Below are 12,843 nucleotides of genomic sequence, written 5' to 3' on the forward strand. Positions count from 1 at the left end.
CTTTTTGCACTCACCGGTATGTAGTTTCTGGAAGGAGGTCCTTTATCACGTGTGTGGTAGTATTGCCCACAGTGATGCTAGTGTCTCCGAGATCGAGGTTGTAAGCGACGATTTCCGATCCATTACTGCACGGCTCTTCCCAGTTCAGCACAAGGCACACGGAGGGTGGGTCCAGGCGGGCACCGAGGGGCTCCTCCTCCAGGACACACAGCGTGGACACAGGGTCGGGGGCAGAGGCAGGTGTCTGGCAATGGACAAGCTCACTATACGGCCCTGCACCTGCTGGATTAAAGGCCTGGAAAACAGAAGAGTGTAGCCAAGTCACGTGACACCATCAGCACATGCTAACACCTCCATATAGCAAATGTTAACTTTGTGTGTGTGTGTGTGTGTGTGTGTGTGTGTGTGTGTGTGTCTGTGTACACTCATATGTGTACATGCATTTGTGTGTGTGTGTGTCTGTGTACACTCATATGTGTACATGCATTTGCATGAGGAGGTCAGGGGTCATCCTTAACTGTTTTCCACCTCTGCCCTGATGTCTAGGGTGTCATGTGAACATCCAGTAGGTTCCTCAGTCCCACCCCATTCCTCCTTTAAAATCTCACCATATTTCCTGCCATCCTCCCCATCCTCCAAGCTGTTCAGGGTACATCCAGAGTTCCTGGGAACACCTGTTTCCCAATCACCCATGTCCTGCCCATCAGACTATCTGAAGTCTCCCTAGCCCAAGCACCTTCTTTCCAGTTAATGTGATAACCCTCCCTGGTACTGCACTGGCCCGACCCCAGAAGTCTGGACCCACAGCGATTAGAAGGACATGATAATACACAAGTCAGGACCTACTTTGCTTTTAAATTTTATTTTTATTCATGTGTATGTGTCTGAGTATATGTCACATGTATAGGTGACTAATGTGGCCAGAGGAGGGAGCTGGATGTCTTGGGGCTGGAGTTACAGGTGGCTGTGAGCAACCTGACATGGGTGGTGGGACTCGAACTTGGGTTCTCTGGAAGAACAAGTGCTGTTAGCCACTGTTCTCCCTCCAGGACTTTTAGTTTGAAGCCTACAATAGCCTCCATCTTCTTCAGAATAAAGACGGCAGCCCCTTCACTACAGATGCACACAGAGACCCTGTTTGGTGCTCCTACCGCACTTCAAAAGTGCCCGTTAGCACTCGGACTTCTTCATTCGCTGACACTTTTACTGGCTCCGCTGACTTCCTTGCTGGTCCTCATGGACATCCACCTCAGGACCTGTGCCCTTGTGGTTTCCTCTGTCCAGAGGCCTTTCTCCCAGACACTGTTCATCTCAGACCTTCTCTGCACACTCTTGCTGAGCATCCTACTTCATCATCCCACTTGTCACAGACAGAGCTCATTTATTTGTGTGCCTGGTTCAATGTAACACTCGAACAGAACCACAGAGTTTATTTAGACATAAATTTATCACAAAGACTTGAAGAATTAAGATACAGTGGAAGCCAGGGGTCCTTTCTGCAAAGGCTTTGTATCACCACGTAGCAGAAGGGAAGCAAGATGGCTTTTAGAGTTGAGTTCAGCTCAGACTTTGAGTCCATCATTTAACAGCCTCAGCGGTCACATGGGTTGGTGATGCCAAGCCACTGAATGACTGTACCAGTGAAGTGGTGATAAAGTCACACAGGCCAACAGTAGGCATCTTAACTTCCAGCTGCGAAGACCACAGACAGAGCAGCAGTTCCCAGCCTTTTCTACTCTCTTTATTCTGAGCTAGCTTTGGACTCACAGGAAAGCTAACTTCTGCACATCTCTTACCATGCCTCCCCTAATGCCCTTATTTTACACACCAGAAACTAATGATCAAAACAGGCACCTGGGGCTGGAGAGACGGCTCAGCGGTTAAGTGCACTGGCTGCACTTCCAGAGGACCTGGGTTCAATTCCCAGGACCCACATGACAGCTCACAACCATCTGTAACTACAGAACCCCTTCGGGCCTATGTGAGCATTGCATGCATGTGATACACAGATAAGTCTTCAGGCAAACACCCATGCATATAAAACAAAAATAAATAAAAAAATTAGAAAGAAAAACCAATCTAGAAACTATCTTTGGGACTGAACTTCTAACCACCCAAGGCCTAATTCAAACCTCACCACATTTCCCAACAACGCTCTCTTCCATCTCAGGATTCTGTCCAGTGCCCTACTTCCCTTCGCAGGCTAGGCTGTACAGAAAACTCTTTCTTGGTTCACACACTTCTGAGTTGAAGTTTTCAAAAGAAACTTAAAAGCATCTTTTACTAAGCAGTACTACAGCCATGAAGCACAAACACCTCTTGTGAATATTTATTTTGGTAATTCTTTTGTGTGTGTTCATGTTCGGGGACAGATGGGGATGAATTCAAGGCCTAGCAAGGATGGTTCTACCACTAACCAAGACACTTAACTAAAATATCCCCAAGGAACAAGACAAACATTCCTGAGCAAAACAAAACCATGTTTTAAACCACTTTTAAGAAAAAAAAGTAGTTATGAAAAATGATTTTTTTGGAATGTCAAATATTCAAAAGACTATTCAGGGCTGGTTTGACCACACAGTCATGTCAAGTGGCTGGAATTTGCAATTTGTATGTGGTCCACAGATACCAAGACTAAGTAATGACGGAAGAGATGGGTGGCACTTCTTCAGCCCAGCAACAGTGGTGTGAGAAGTGCTGAGACTGCTTTCAAAGGGTCTGGTCATTTCATGACAAGCTCAGACATTTAGAAACATTTTCTACCCCCAGCTGCTAACAGAGAAACGGGGCTACTATGCAGCTTCTATTCTGATCACTCTTAAAAACAGTTTGGGGAGCCAATACTGAGTGACATGTATCCTACAGGAAAAAGGGAGGACACATTAATAAGACAGCTAAGCTCAAGAAGCACAGGGCGGGTGGGAGCTCTAACGGGACAGCAGACGGCTCTGTATTAGGACCTGGCCTGTTCCCATGTGTACTCAGTGAACCCTCTTCCTGTGCCGTAGCCTCACTGACACGAAGACCAGATGCCGTGCTATGGCAAGGATTCATTGACAAAGGGCTATTGACGTGATGGTGGTCCATTCACCCAGGAATGAAGGGCACTGCCAGGAAGGTGTTTAATGAGAAATGTTTAAGATGAGGCAGGCTTCCAAAGTCAAGGGAAAAGCCCTGGCTGATCTGGAAAATTAACTTACAAAAGGATTATCTTCCATAACAAGGCCAGGGATGTTAAGCGTATGTCTACCACGCCATTTGCTGCAGGGCCGAACGTAGGCGGAAACGTAAGCTTGTCATCTTTTTCTTTATCTACTGAAATCTAAATGTGCTCAGAGACAGGCTGCCTTAAGGGCCACCCACAAGTGCAGCTGTTGATCCTTCTATGTCTCCTGATCTGGGACTCTGTGACAATCAACACTCCTAGTGGCAGGCTAGGACCCTTGGTTCCTGCCTAACTCTGCCTGTGCTCCCAAACTGAAGCTTGGAGGTGAGCAGCCTTATGTCTGGTCTTCCTATGATGGTCAATGTGAAAGGCTACCTCCCCTGGGAAATGACCTCTAGCATGTCTGTGAGGGCTGATTTACGTTAACAAGCGAGGTGGGAAGGCCTGCGTGGTGCTATCCCCTGGTGCTACCCTAGACTGTGTACACAGAGAAAGGGAACTGAGTATCAGCATGACCGTCACCACTCTGCTTTCTGACTGGATGTGACTATGACCAGCTGCTTCAAGGCCCTGCTGCTTCCATTTCCTGCCATGCTGCATCAACTGCACCTTAAACCGTGGGCCAGATTAAACTCCTTCTCCCTTCCATCGGCAACGGGAAAGAAACTAAGGCAGGAGACTAGCTCAAATGACTGAAATATTTGTTTTGTGTTTATAGTTCAGTTAACAGCTGGTCTATCTATGAATTTCCTGTCTTTGTGCCAGTTCCAAGCCACTTTCCCACACAAGTGGAATTCAAATGCATCTTTCTTGAGGAATTGGGAGAGCTTCCCCTTGGGTCTAGGTCACTTGTCCAGTGTGCTGGAAACCAGTGTGGAAGAGCAGAGAAGAATCTGGTTTTGCTCTTAGAGGTTATAATCTCTTAGGAAAGTGAAATCAACTGTAAACCACCAAAGCAAGCACCCGGTATGTGTGTATGGAGCTATGTATATGTGCGGACGTGCCCACCGTGTGTGTGTGTGTGTGTGTGTGTGTGTGTGTGTGTGTGTGTGTGTGTGTGTGCAGGGTACAGGTCAACATCAGGTGTCTTTTTCTCTGTTCTCCATCTTATTTTCTGAGACAGTCTTTCACTAAAAGTGGAGCTCACTAGTTTGGCTAGTGGTTGCCCAACAAGGTCTCTGGAACTCACCTGTATCTTGTCTATCCACCCCCAATGCTGGGGTTACAGACAAGTACTATAGCACCTAGCTGTTATGTGCCTGTGGGGAGTCTGAACTCACACCTCCATGTCTGTGTGTCAAGTACTGTTCTAAGGGCATCATCTCCCAGTGCACATAGGATTCTTTTTTCTTGTGAGCCCTCCCCTAGAGCCTTTGGTAGGGTTCCTGAAGTACCTGTCAGGGAATCCCTGTCTTTGAAAGTAGTCTCTGAATAGTCACCTACCTGTAGTCTGCAGCAATACTGCGCAGCAGGCAACAGATCTTGAATCTCAAAGCAGGTGTCTGGACCATGGTAAATGACTTCTAAAGATTCTTCGTCTTCGCCCCATTCCAACCTGTACTCAGAGATGTCGGCTCCAGGGCTTTCAGGACTCTGCAGGGCACACGTTTGGAGTCAGTCATTTCACCGAGAGGAGGCAACATGCCCCAGGGTGGTCCAATGCACATAACGAGAGGGTGACACTCGGCTTCCTCTCATCTCTGACCACCTCCACAACCGGAAATGGTGCAACCAACCATCAACTTAGTGTTTGGGGGTGAAGGCAGAAGCCACAGAAGCGATGTACCTGACTCACCTCCCAACCCACCAACACGCATCCGTCAGGTGTGAAGGACAGACAGGGCGCTCTGCACTGCCCCGGGGGCCCTGCGGCCGTGGTGATTTCTGACACATCAGAGTAGGGCCCGTACTGAAAGAGAAGAACACATATGTTTGCATGAGAGGATGGTCTCTGCATGGGTGTGGATCTAAAACCTTACAATAAAGAAAGCCAGTAGGATCATAATACAACTGAATACAAATTCTACCTAATGTTCTGTGTCCTGGCTGCTGGCATCCCCCTCCTTTTTTCAGACAAGATCTTGCCATGTAGCCTAGGTTAGCCTTGAACCCATGATGCTCCTGCCTCAGTCTTGTGAATGCTGGGATTTACAGGTATGCCTACCACGCTCAGCTGGTTACTTGTATTCTCCATTTTGAAAAGCAACACTGCTGTAACATATTTTCAGAATGTCCTTGGGCCTCACGTGACATGTCTTTTCTTTGTATTGTCAATGATCAACACATACTGTGAATTGCTTTTTTTTTATTTTTAAATAAATTTCATCAATCAATGAAGTGCAACAACTTTAATGGAACTCAGCTGTGCATACCACTGAGGCTCTGGGAGCCTTTGGCCTCCTCACCTGACCCCTTGGCCTTTCGGCCCATCTGACACTCTTTGTGGGCCACCTACTCCTCCTATATGTCTCTTAGAATCCACATCACTCCACCACCTCAAGAAGAAAAAAGAACAACACCTCTGTGGATTTAATAGAGAGACACATATCCTCTCAACTTCTGACCCACTCCCAGCGCCCCCCAATACCAGATGAACAAAAGGGCAGGAGGAAGAGACTTGTACCAAATAAAAAACCAGTAAGCTGCCCCCTCCTCAGGCCCCACCCTACTTGTCTAGAACTAAGCAACTTGAGGCATAGACAATATGTTTCGGTGTGTGTGTGTGTGTGTGTGTGTGTGTGTGTGTGTGTGTGTGTGTGTGTACATTCACATGTGTACAGTACATGTACATGTGTGGATGTGTGGAGGACAGGAGACAACCTCTGCTTCCACCTGGCTTTCTGAGACAGGGCTGGACCTGACTAGGTGGGCTAGACTGTCTGGCCAGCAAGCTCCAGGAATCCTCCTGTTTCTGCCTTCCCAGTGCAGAGATTACAAGTGTGCTCCCTCATGCCTAGCTTTTTCAAATGGAGGTTTCAGGCTCTAACTCAGTGTGTGCGAATGCTCTCCTGACTCAGTCTCCTCAGTTCCCCTAGAGAACTTTTACTAGGACTAATTCCTACAACTGATGAAGTTGCAGAGAGAATGGGAAAATCTTTCATGAATTATCAAAAGCACACGTGCATGCACATACATGCACAAATACACAGACACACACACAAATGCACGCGCACGCACACACACAATCTTCTTTGAAAGATTTAGAGAAACAGAAACTCTGTCGTGCTGGGCCAACAGGAAACTGACAGCATGGCTTTGCAGACAGGATCTTATACACAGTGTAGCGGCTATCAGTGTGGGGCACACTCCTGAGGAACTTCAGGGCGCTGAGGAAGCACTTGTGCTCCAGGTGGGGGTCACCTCACACTCACCCCTCCATCATTCAGAGCCCGCACTCTGAAGCGATACACAGTTCCAGGGAGCAGGTTGCCGACCGTGCACTCCAGCTCAGGCCCGTGGTACACCTCGGAAGCTACGTCTTCAGGCTCCGTCATCTCCACACTGTACTCCGAGACCTCGCAGCCACGTTCAGATGCAGGGACATCTGAGGATGCAAACATTTTTTCATCTTTGAGCATTTTCTTGGAGTCCTTTTTTAACTTTATTTCATTTTTATTTGTGTGTGTGTGTGTGTGTGTGTGTGTGTGTGCCTGTATTTATGAGTGTGCACTGTGTATAGAGGCCAGAAGAGGGCAGTGAAACCTCTGAAACTGGAGCTACAGGTGGTTGTGAGACACAATGCCGGTGCTGGGAACTGAACCTGGGTCCTCTGCAATAGCAGCAAGTGTTCTCTTAACCACTGAACCATCTCTTCAGCCTGAATTTTCTGGATTTCCAGTTGACTGAGTTACATTTGATTTTTTGTTGTTATTTTTCAAAGTATGTAGGTGGTGTGTCCTTTGAGTTTCTATGACAAGAGGAGCCTCCCAATGGAAACAGTGAAAGAGCTCTTGAATGATCCAAACTATCCAAAGCAAATTCATTTAAACGTTCCATTGTATTAAAAAGAATGCAGGAGTAACAGGAGCACTTGGCAAACCTTCACACAGAGAAAAGGAAAGGAAGGAGGGAAGGAAAAAATCTCTTCAATGTCAGGTGTCATGCTAAGTCTACAGGACCCCAGACTGGCCTATTATTTTATTACACTCTAGACGTAAGTGGGGACCCAAATGTCTGCTAATGTTCTCCACATTTACACTTGCAATGTGCATACTGGAACAGTGCAAGGCAATGCTAGGAAAATACCAGGCCCCACTGAGGAATCCGATGCTACTCTTTGAACCATTTCTTAGTTTAATCTCTAAATTTTGCACATTTTTTTCACGTGCTGAGCAACCCCAGGACAAGGCAGCTATTCTGGAATTTCCTCTGGAAATGTGACCGCTGAAATCACATGCAGCACCCGCAGGGATGGGAGCATGAGCAGGTGAAGGGTGTGGGGTGAGGGAACCCCAAGGTGCCCAGGTTACAGAGAACACAGATATGCCAACAGGGTAGCACAGCTTTAGAAGGAAGCTTTGGAGCCCAGTGACGAAGCACTGTGTCTTCATCTCCCACTGTCCTGGTTGATGCCAACATGAAGATTCATTCACTCACCCCACTCTAAGTGGACTTCCTTGTGCTTTGGTCTACCCAAAACCCTCGGTGGTCGGCACTGCCCTGGCGCGAGGCTTAGTGTGCGAACAGGGAGACTTTCAGAACACTGTGGGAGAAACACCAGAGAGACTGTTGCTTAGTTACTGTGAACTGCTCGCATCTTATCTACCAGGCTAATGCTATGTCACAACTGTAAGTGGGACCAAAAGGAATCACACACCAGATGTGTATGCCGGTGATGCATTAAACTCTTGAGGAGGGTCATGCCTGTCTGGATGTCTAAGTGTGGGCTCGCTCTCATTGCATACAATGCTGGTTATAACAAGAGTGACACTGTGCCTCTCTCTCATGTCAGATCACCCTAAGCACACGTATTTCCCTTTACACCAACATTAGAAAGACCCTTCATGAGGATGCAAGAGAACACAAAACAGCAGCTGGATAAAGTTGAGAATGGTACCCTAAATGGCCAGCCAGTCACAGAAATGGCAGAGGAGCAGTCAAAGGGGGCACGTGCCCACCAAGACTTTCACAGTAGTTCTATCAATGCTGAAGTAACCAGGCCTCCCTTTTGTGGGTGTGTAAGGCTGGTGGCAGAGCCAGACAGCTCCAATTCTTCCCAGAGCAGTGATGTATGGGAAATGAACTCTCTGCCTTCAAGGAATGCATATGCTGACTCGCACAGCCCCTCACATGGGAGGTATCACTGATGCTCTATGGCTTTGGTCTGGATATACTCCGAAGGATGCATTCCGGGCAGCCCTAGCACTGTATAAGAGTGTTCTAATTGGAGGGAGTATGTCTAGACTGGAACTCTAGATACTGAGGAACTGCTACGCTATGCATGGGTGTGTGTGTGTGTGTGTGTGTGTGTGTGTGTGTGTGTGTGTGTGTGTGTGTGTGTGTGTATGTGTGTGTGTAAAATTCAGGAAAGTGTTAGACAGGGCAAGCCTTATATTTAATAATCAATCTGCTACTGGGTGACTAGGTACCATTTTTCTTTCTTATCATTAATGGTTTTACATCATCTACAGTGAAAACACTTTCATCACAGTGCCTCTTTTGTGAATGTCAACATTACACCCACACTCTTATTTCAAGAGTACTTTGCATGCATTTATTAGATTATATCGAACCTCTGAGCACTGTGTGTGGTATAAACTGAGTCTTCTAGCATGCCTACAGTCATGACGAGTCTTCTGGCTCGTCAACAGTCAAACAGACAAGAGATGAAACATGGCTGGCTGCTGCCTGCAGGCCTCCACTGGAAATTAATCACCCAACAGCAGAAATGCCACAGATTTATATTGTTTTTCCAGTAGTCTCCCAGCAGGTGGCAGCAAAGAACCTGCAGAGCTGTGCTAACAAACCAGCACAACCATGCAGGTCTTGACTCTAAAGTCTATACTTTTTCCTTCTTGAAATGACTGGGGTCTCCCTTATTTAGTTAATGCAAATCCTAACAAGTTTCATCCTAACAAGATGTAACTATCTCAGTCATCCAAATGACAAATGACCCGAATGCATCGGAATGCAGCAGAGAATCATCTGGGTAAGTGTAAGTGGAAAGACGATTTCCGTATCCAGACGAGACACCAGGGCAGGCAGCGTCAACAAGACACATTTAAACGGCGGCATATTCTGCTGTCACTGGCACGGCACTTCCGGTCTGATCAAGAGGCCTGCTGTCACACTGATGAACCAACCTGACTGTGCCCACCGGTGCTGATGCAGCAGACTCGCAGTTTGTACAAAGTGCCCGGTTTCAAGTGGGTAAAGACATACTCCGTAGCAGACCCACTGTAGGCCACTTCCCACTGACCAGCTGTAAAACGAGAGGGGTGTAAGTTCAAGCCTTCTGTAACACAGTCCCATTAGAAACAGTATCTGAGACAAACACTGAGCGCCTTCCACAGAAACCCAGCATCACCTGACACTGATTCACACGGTCATTTTTCATGACCGCTGTAACACTCGGGCTGTGGGAAGGCACAGGACATGGAGTTGGCACAGGAGGAGGGTACAGAGACAGTGTGGAACAGCTGGGAAATGCCACGGTGAGGAGGCCACAGGACCAGCTCTGCCGGTGCTGTCCACATGGCACAGGCTTCCAAGAGTCTGGGTGCTGCTGAGGTGGCAGCCGGCCACATTGTTCCTTTACAGATGGAGATCTTGGTAAAGGCCTGCTGTCTTGAAGGAGCCCAGTTCTGAAGATGGACCCAGTGGTGAGAAATCAAAGGGGGCACTTGGAGTGACTCGGGTTGTCCCAGGTTCTGAGACTGAAGGAAGCAGATAGGGTGGCTGGGGTGTGTCCCCCAGGCTGATGCCCACTGGGGAGAAGTACCTGGAAGGCACCCCACCACGGCCTGCTTCAGCCTCAGGTGGCAGGATGTCTTCTCTCTGTTTTGTTTTTACTAATGTGGTTTCTAGTTGCCCATCTACACAAGTCCATTGCTCCACGAGTTGTGTTAGGGAAAATATGCTCAACCTATTCTACGGTGTTTTATAAGTGGATTGACACAGATCCCTTCAGCTGCCTATTATGCCAGACTTCTATCCCTACCTTGTGGCACTGGACCGTATTAGGTCAGAGTCAGGATAAAGAGCCACGGGAACTGGGAATTCAGACAGTGGTGCTTGAGTAACGGGGAGACACCCTGCACTGAGGGACAGCTGGGCCAAGGACAAATGAAGAGATTCTATTAGTCACCCCCAGGTACTGGCCAGCTGCTGATGCTAATGTAAAACAGCACCCACTCTTGCACTGACTCAGTACCCGAGGGAGACAGGACAAAGGAAAGCAGACTCACACTTTCTCAGAAAGCGGCTGTTAGGCCCTGATGTCTCCCTCAGTCTTAATGGAAACGCTAATCAAGCTCTTCAGTGCAGAACCTGATTTCATGTTAAGAACAGCTGTGCCCATCTCCAAGCACTCTATTCTCAGCTTAAAATAGTACTCGACAGGCTTAACAACAACAACAACAACAGCTCCAGGTGGTTGTGGCACACAGAACAAAAGCAAAGAGAATCACTTGTTCGCAGTGACTCGGAGTTCTCTCTCTGTCATAGGCATGCATACTTTAAAAAGAGTAACGATGGCAGCAGCCTTATCAGGCCACGTTTGGAAGTTCTGACAACTCTATCTTTTTCTATTGGCGCCCAATGAGTTTTATCAGAAAGAAAGGCAAGAGCATTTCTAGGGACTCTAAATTAGATTTTCATTTCTTACACTGTCCCACTAAAATTACCATGTATGGTAGGGGTGCATGTGTGCGGTAGGGTGTGCGTGTGTGGTGGGGCATGTGGTGCATGTGTAGGGTGGGGCGCGCGTGTGTGGTGGGGCACATGCACACATTCATGTATGTTACCGCATACATGGGACGGTAGGAGGACGACTGTGAAGCTGGTTCTCTATCCATTTTGACATGGGTTCCAGGGACTGAAGTCAGGTCACGTGACTCGGTGACAAGCGCCATGGCCCTACTTTAATCCTTGTAGTCAGACTACTGATGAGAACTCTAACTCCAGAGTCACAATGGAGACCAAACCTGTCCTGACAGTCTGACCTGACGTGGTCGCCCTGACGTGGCTGTCACTGGACATGGGAGGATGCCAGGTAGATGCTCCTGACCCTGCCCACAATGTCCAGGAGTGTGACAGGTTAGGGGAGAAAGCCTCAAATTTATTTACCCTGTGGTTTCATAATTGACATAGAAAATAGAAAACAAGAACAAGAACAAGAACAAAAACAAAAACCTCCAACATGTCAAAAACGGGTACTTCAAACAGAATGAACTGTGGTAGCTGAAAGAGAAAACTGTACTCAGGGGTACAGTTTGGTGTAGAAGGCTTGCTGAGGTAGGGTGCTTGAAAGAAAAAACAAACTCAAGACCAAACTCTAGTGAGCAGGAGGGAGGAAGGGGAGATGATAGCTTGATAGACAGACAGACAGACAGACAGACAGACAGATAGATAGATAGATAGATAGATAGATAGACAGACAGATAGATAGATAGGCAGGCAGGCAGACAGACAGACAGACAGACATGTAGATGGATATGCCATTGCTTGGCATGGCCTGACCACGATGCTAGCTCTCTCATGAGAACCAATGGCTGCCTGCTGCTGCTACTGTGAAGCTCTGACCACATCAGGCCAAGAACTCAGGGTGTGAAAGCACTGTATAAAAGTTCCCAAAGTGTCACCTTCTGAAGTTCCATCTGTGATCTCCAGCAGATACTTAAGGATTTCTGAGCCACCGCTGTCCTTTGGAGCATCTGGAGAGGAGGCAAACATTGTTAGTTAGGAGAGGACAGGGTGGTACTGGGAAACATCCTCACAGAGAACAACACAACTCACCACTATGTGCCCTTCAGTCTGGACTGGACCAAAGGGCACGATTCTTTGTTTTCATGACCCCTGCCCCTTGATTTATTTTCTTGAAATAGCATCTCATACTTCAGGCTGGCCTCAAAGCGTCAGCAATTCTCCTGCCTCAGCACCCTATCCCAGTACTGTGATTACAGGTATGAGTCCCCCCGCCACACAATGGCTCCTCAGTGTCAAGAAACTCTGAGTTTTATCAGGCTTCTATTTGAGGTTGTTGAAATGCAGAATGGAATGTAAGAGTTGGCATTTATTTAGTGAAACATGCATGAAACTTGATGAGTGGAATGGTTTCCATAAACATGACTTTACTTCAGAGAATTCTGAAGTGGTTCTTTAAGAATTGGTGATTTTGCCGGGCGGTGGTGGCGCACGCCTTTAATCCCAGCACTCGGGAGGCAGAGCCAGGCGGATCTCTGTGAGTTCGAGGCCAGCCTGGTCTCCAAAGCGAGTTCCAGGAGAGGCGCAAAGCTACACAGAGAAACCCTGTCTCGAAAAACCAAAAAAAAAAAAAAAAAAAAGAATTGGTGATTTTTATGCAAAGCTGAAATGTTCAGATATTTATCTTGTTTTATTATTTTTACTTCATATATTTTATGAGCAATTAGATTCTTTTGAAAAATGAGAAGGGGAGAGGAAAAAAAGGCATTGACAAAATAAATAAAATGTTGGAATGGAATACATGTACTCCACCA

The 12,843-nt window shown here is 47.2% G+C and overlaps 1 protein-coding gene across 3 annotated transcripts in view; it reads right to left on the minus strand.

The window, feature by feature from the left end:
* Fndc3b (fibronectin type III domain containing 3B) overlaps window positions 1-12,843 on the minus strand; it is a 309,891-nt gene that overhangs the window by 34,791 nt on the left and 262,257 nt on the right. For all 3 annotated transcript variants that reach the window (XM_052730002.1, XM_052730000.1, XM_052730001.1), the window contains 7 exons: window positions 11,968-12,039; window positions 9,469-9,587; window positions 7,763-7,868; window positions 6,538-6,710; window positions 4,962-5,075; window positions 4,610-4,759; window positions 15-295 (listed from right to left, as the gene is read on the minus strand). In XM_052730002.1, the coding sequence (XP_052585962.1) occupies window positions 15-295; window positions 4,610-4,759; window positions 4,962-5,075; window positions 6,538-6,710; window positions 7,763-7,868; window positions 9,469-9,587; window positions 11,968-12,039 (1,015 nt within the window). The remainder of the gene's footprint in view (window positions 1-14; window positions 296-4,609; window positions 4,760-4,961; window positions 5,076-6,537; window positions 6,711-7,762; window positions 7,869-9,468; window positions 9,588-11,967; window positions 12,040-12,843) is intronic.

This window comes from Peromyscus californicus, unplaced genomic scaffold (assembly GCF_007827085.1).
Source record: "Peromyscus californicus insignis strain IS unplaced genomic scaffold, ASM782708v3 Scaffold_9__1_contigs__length_137607984, whole genome shotgun sequence".
Classification (NCBI taxonomy): Eukaryota; Metazoa; Chordata; class Mammalia; order Rodentia; family Cricetidae; genus Peromyscus; species Peromyscus californicus.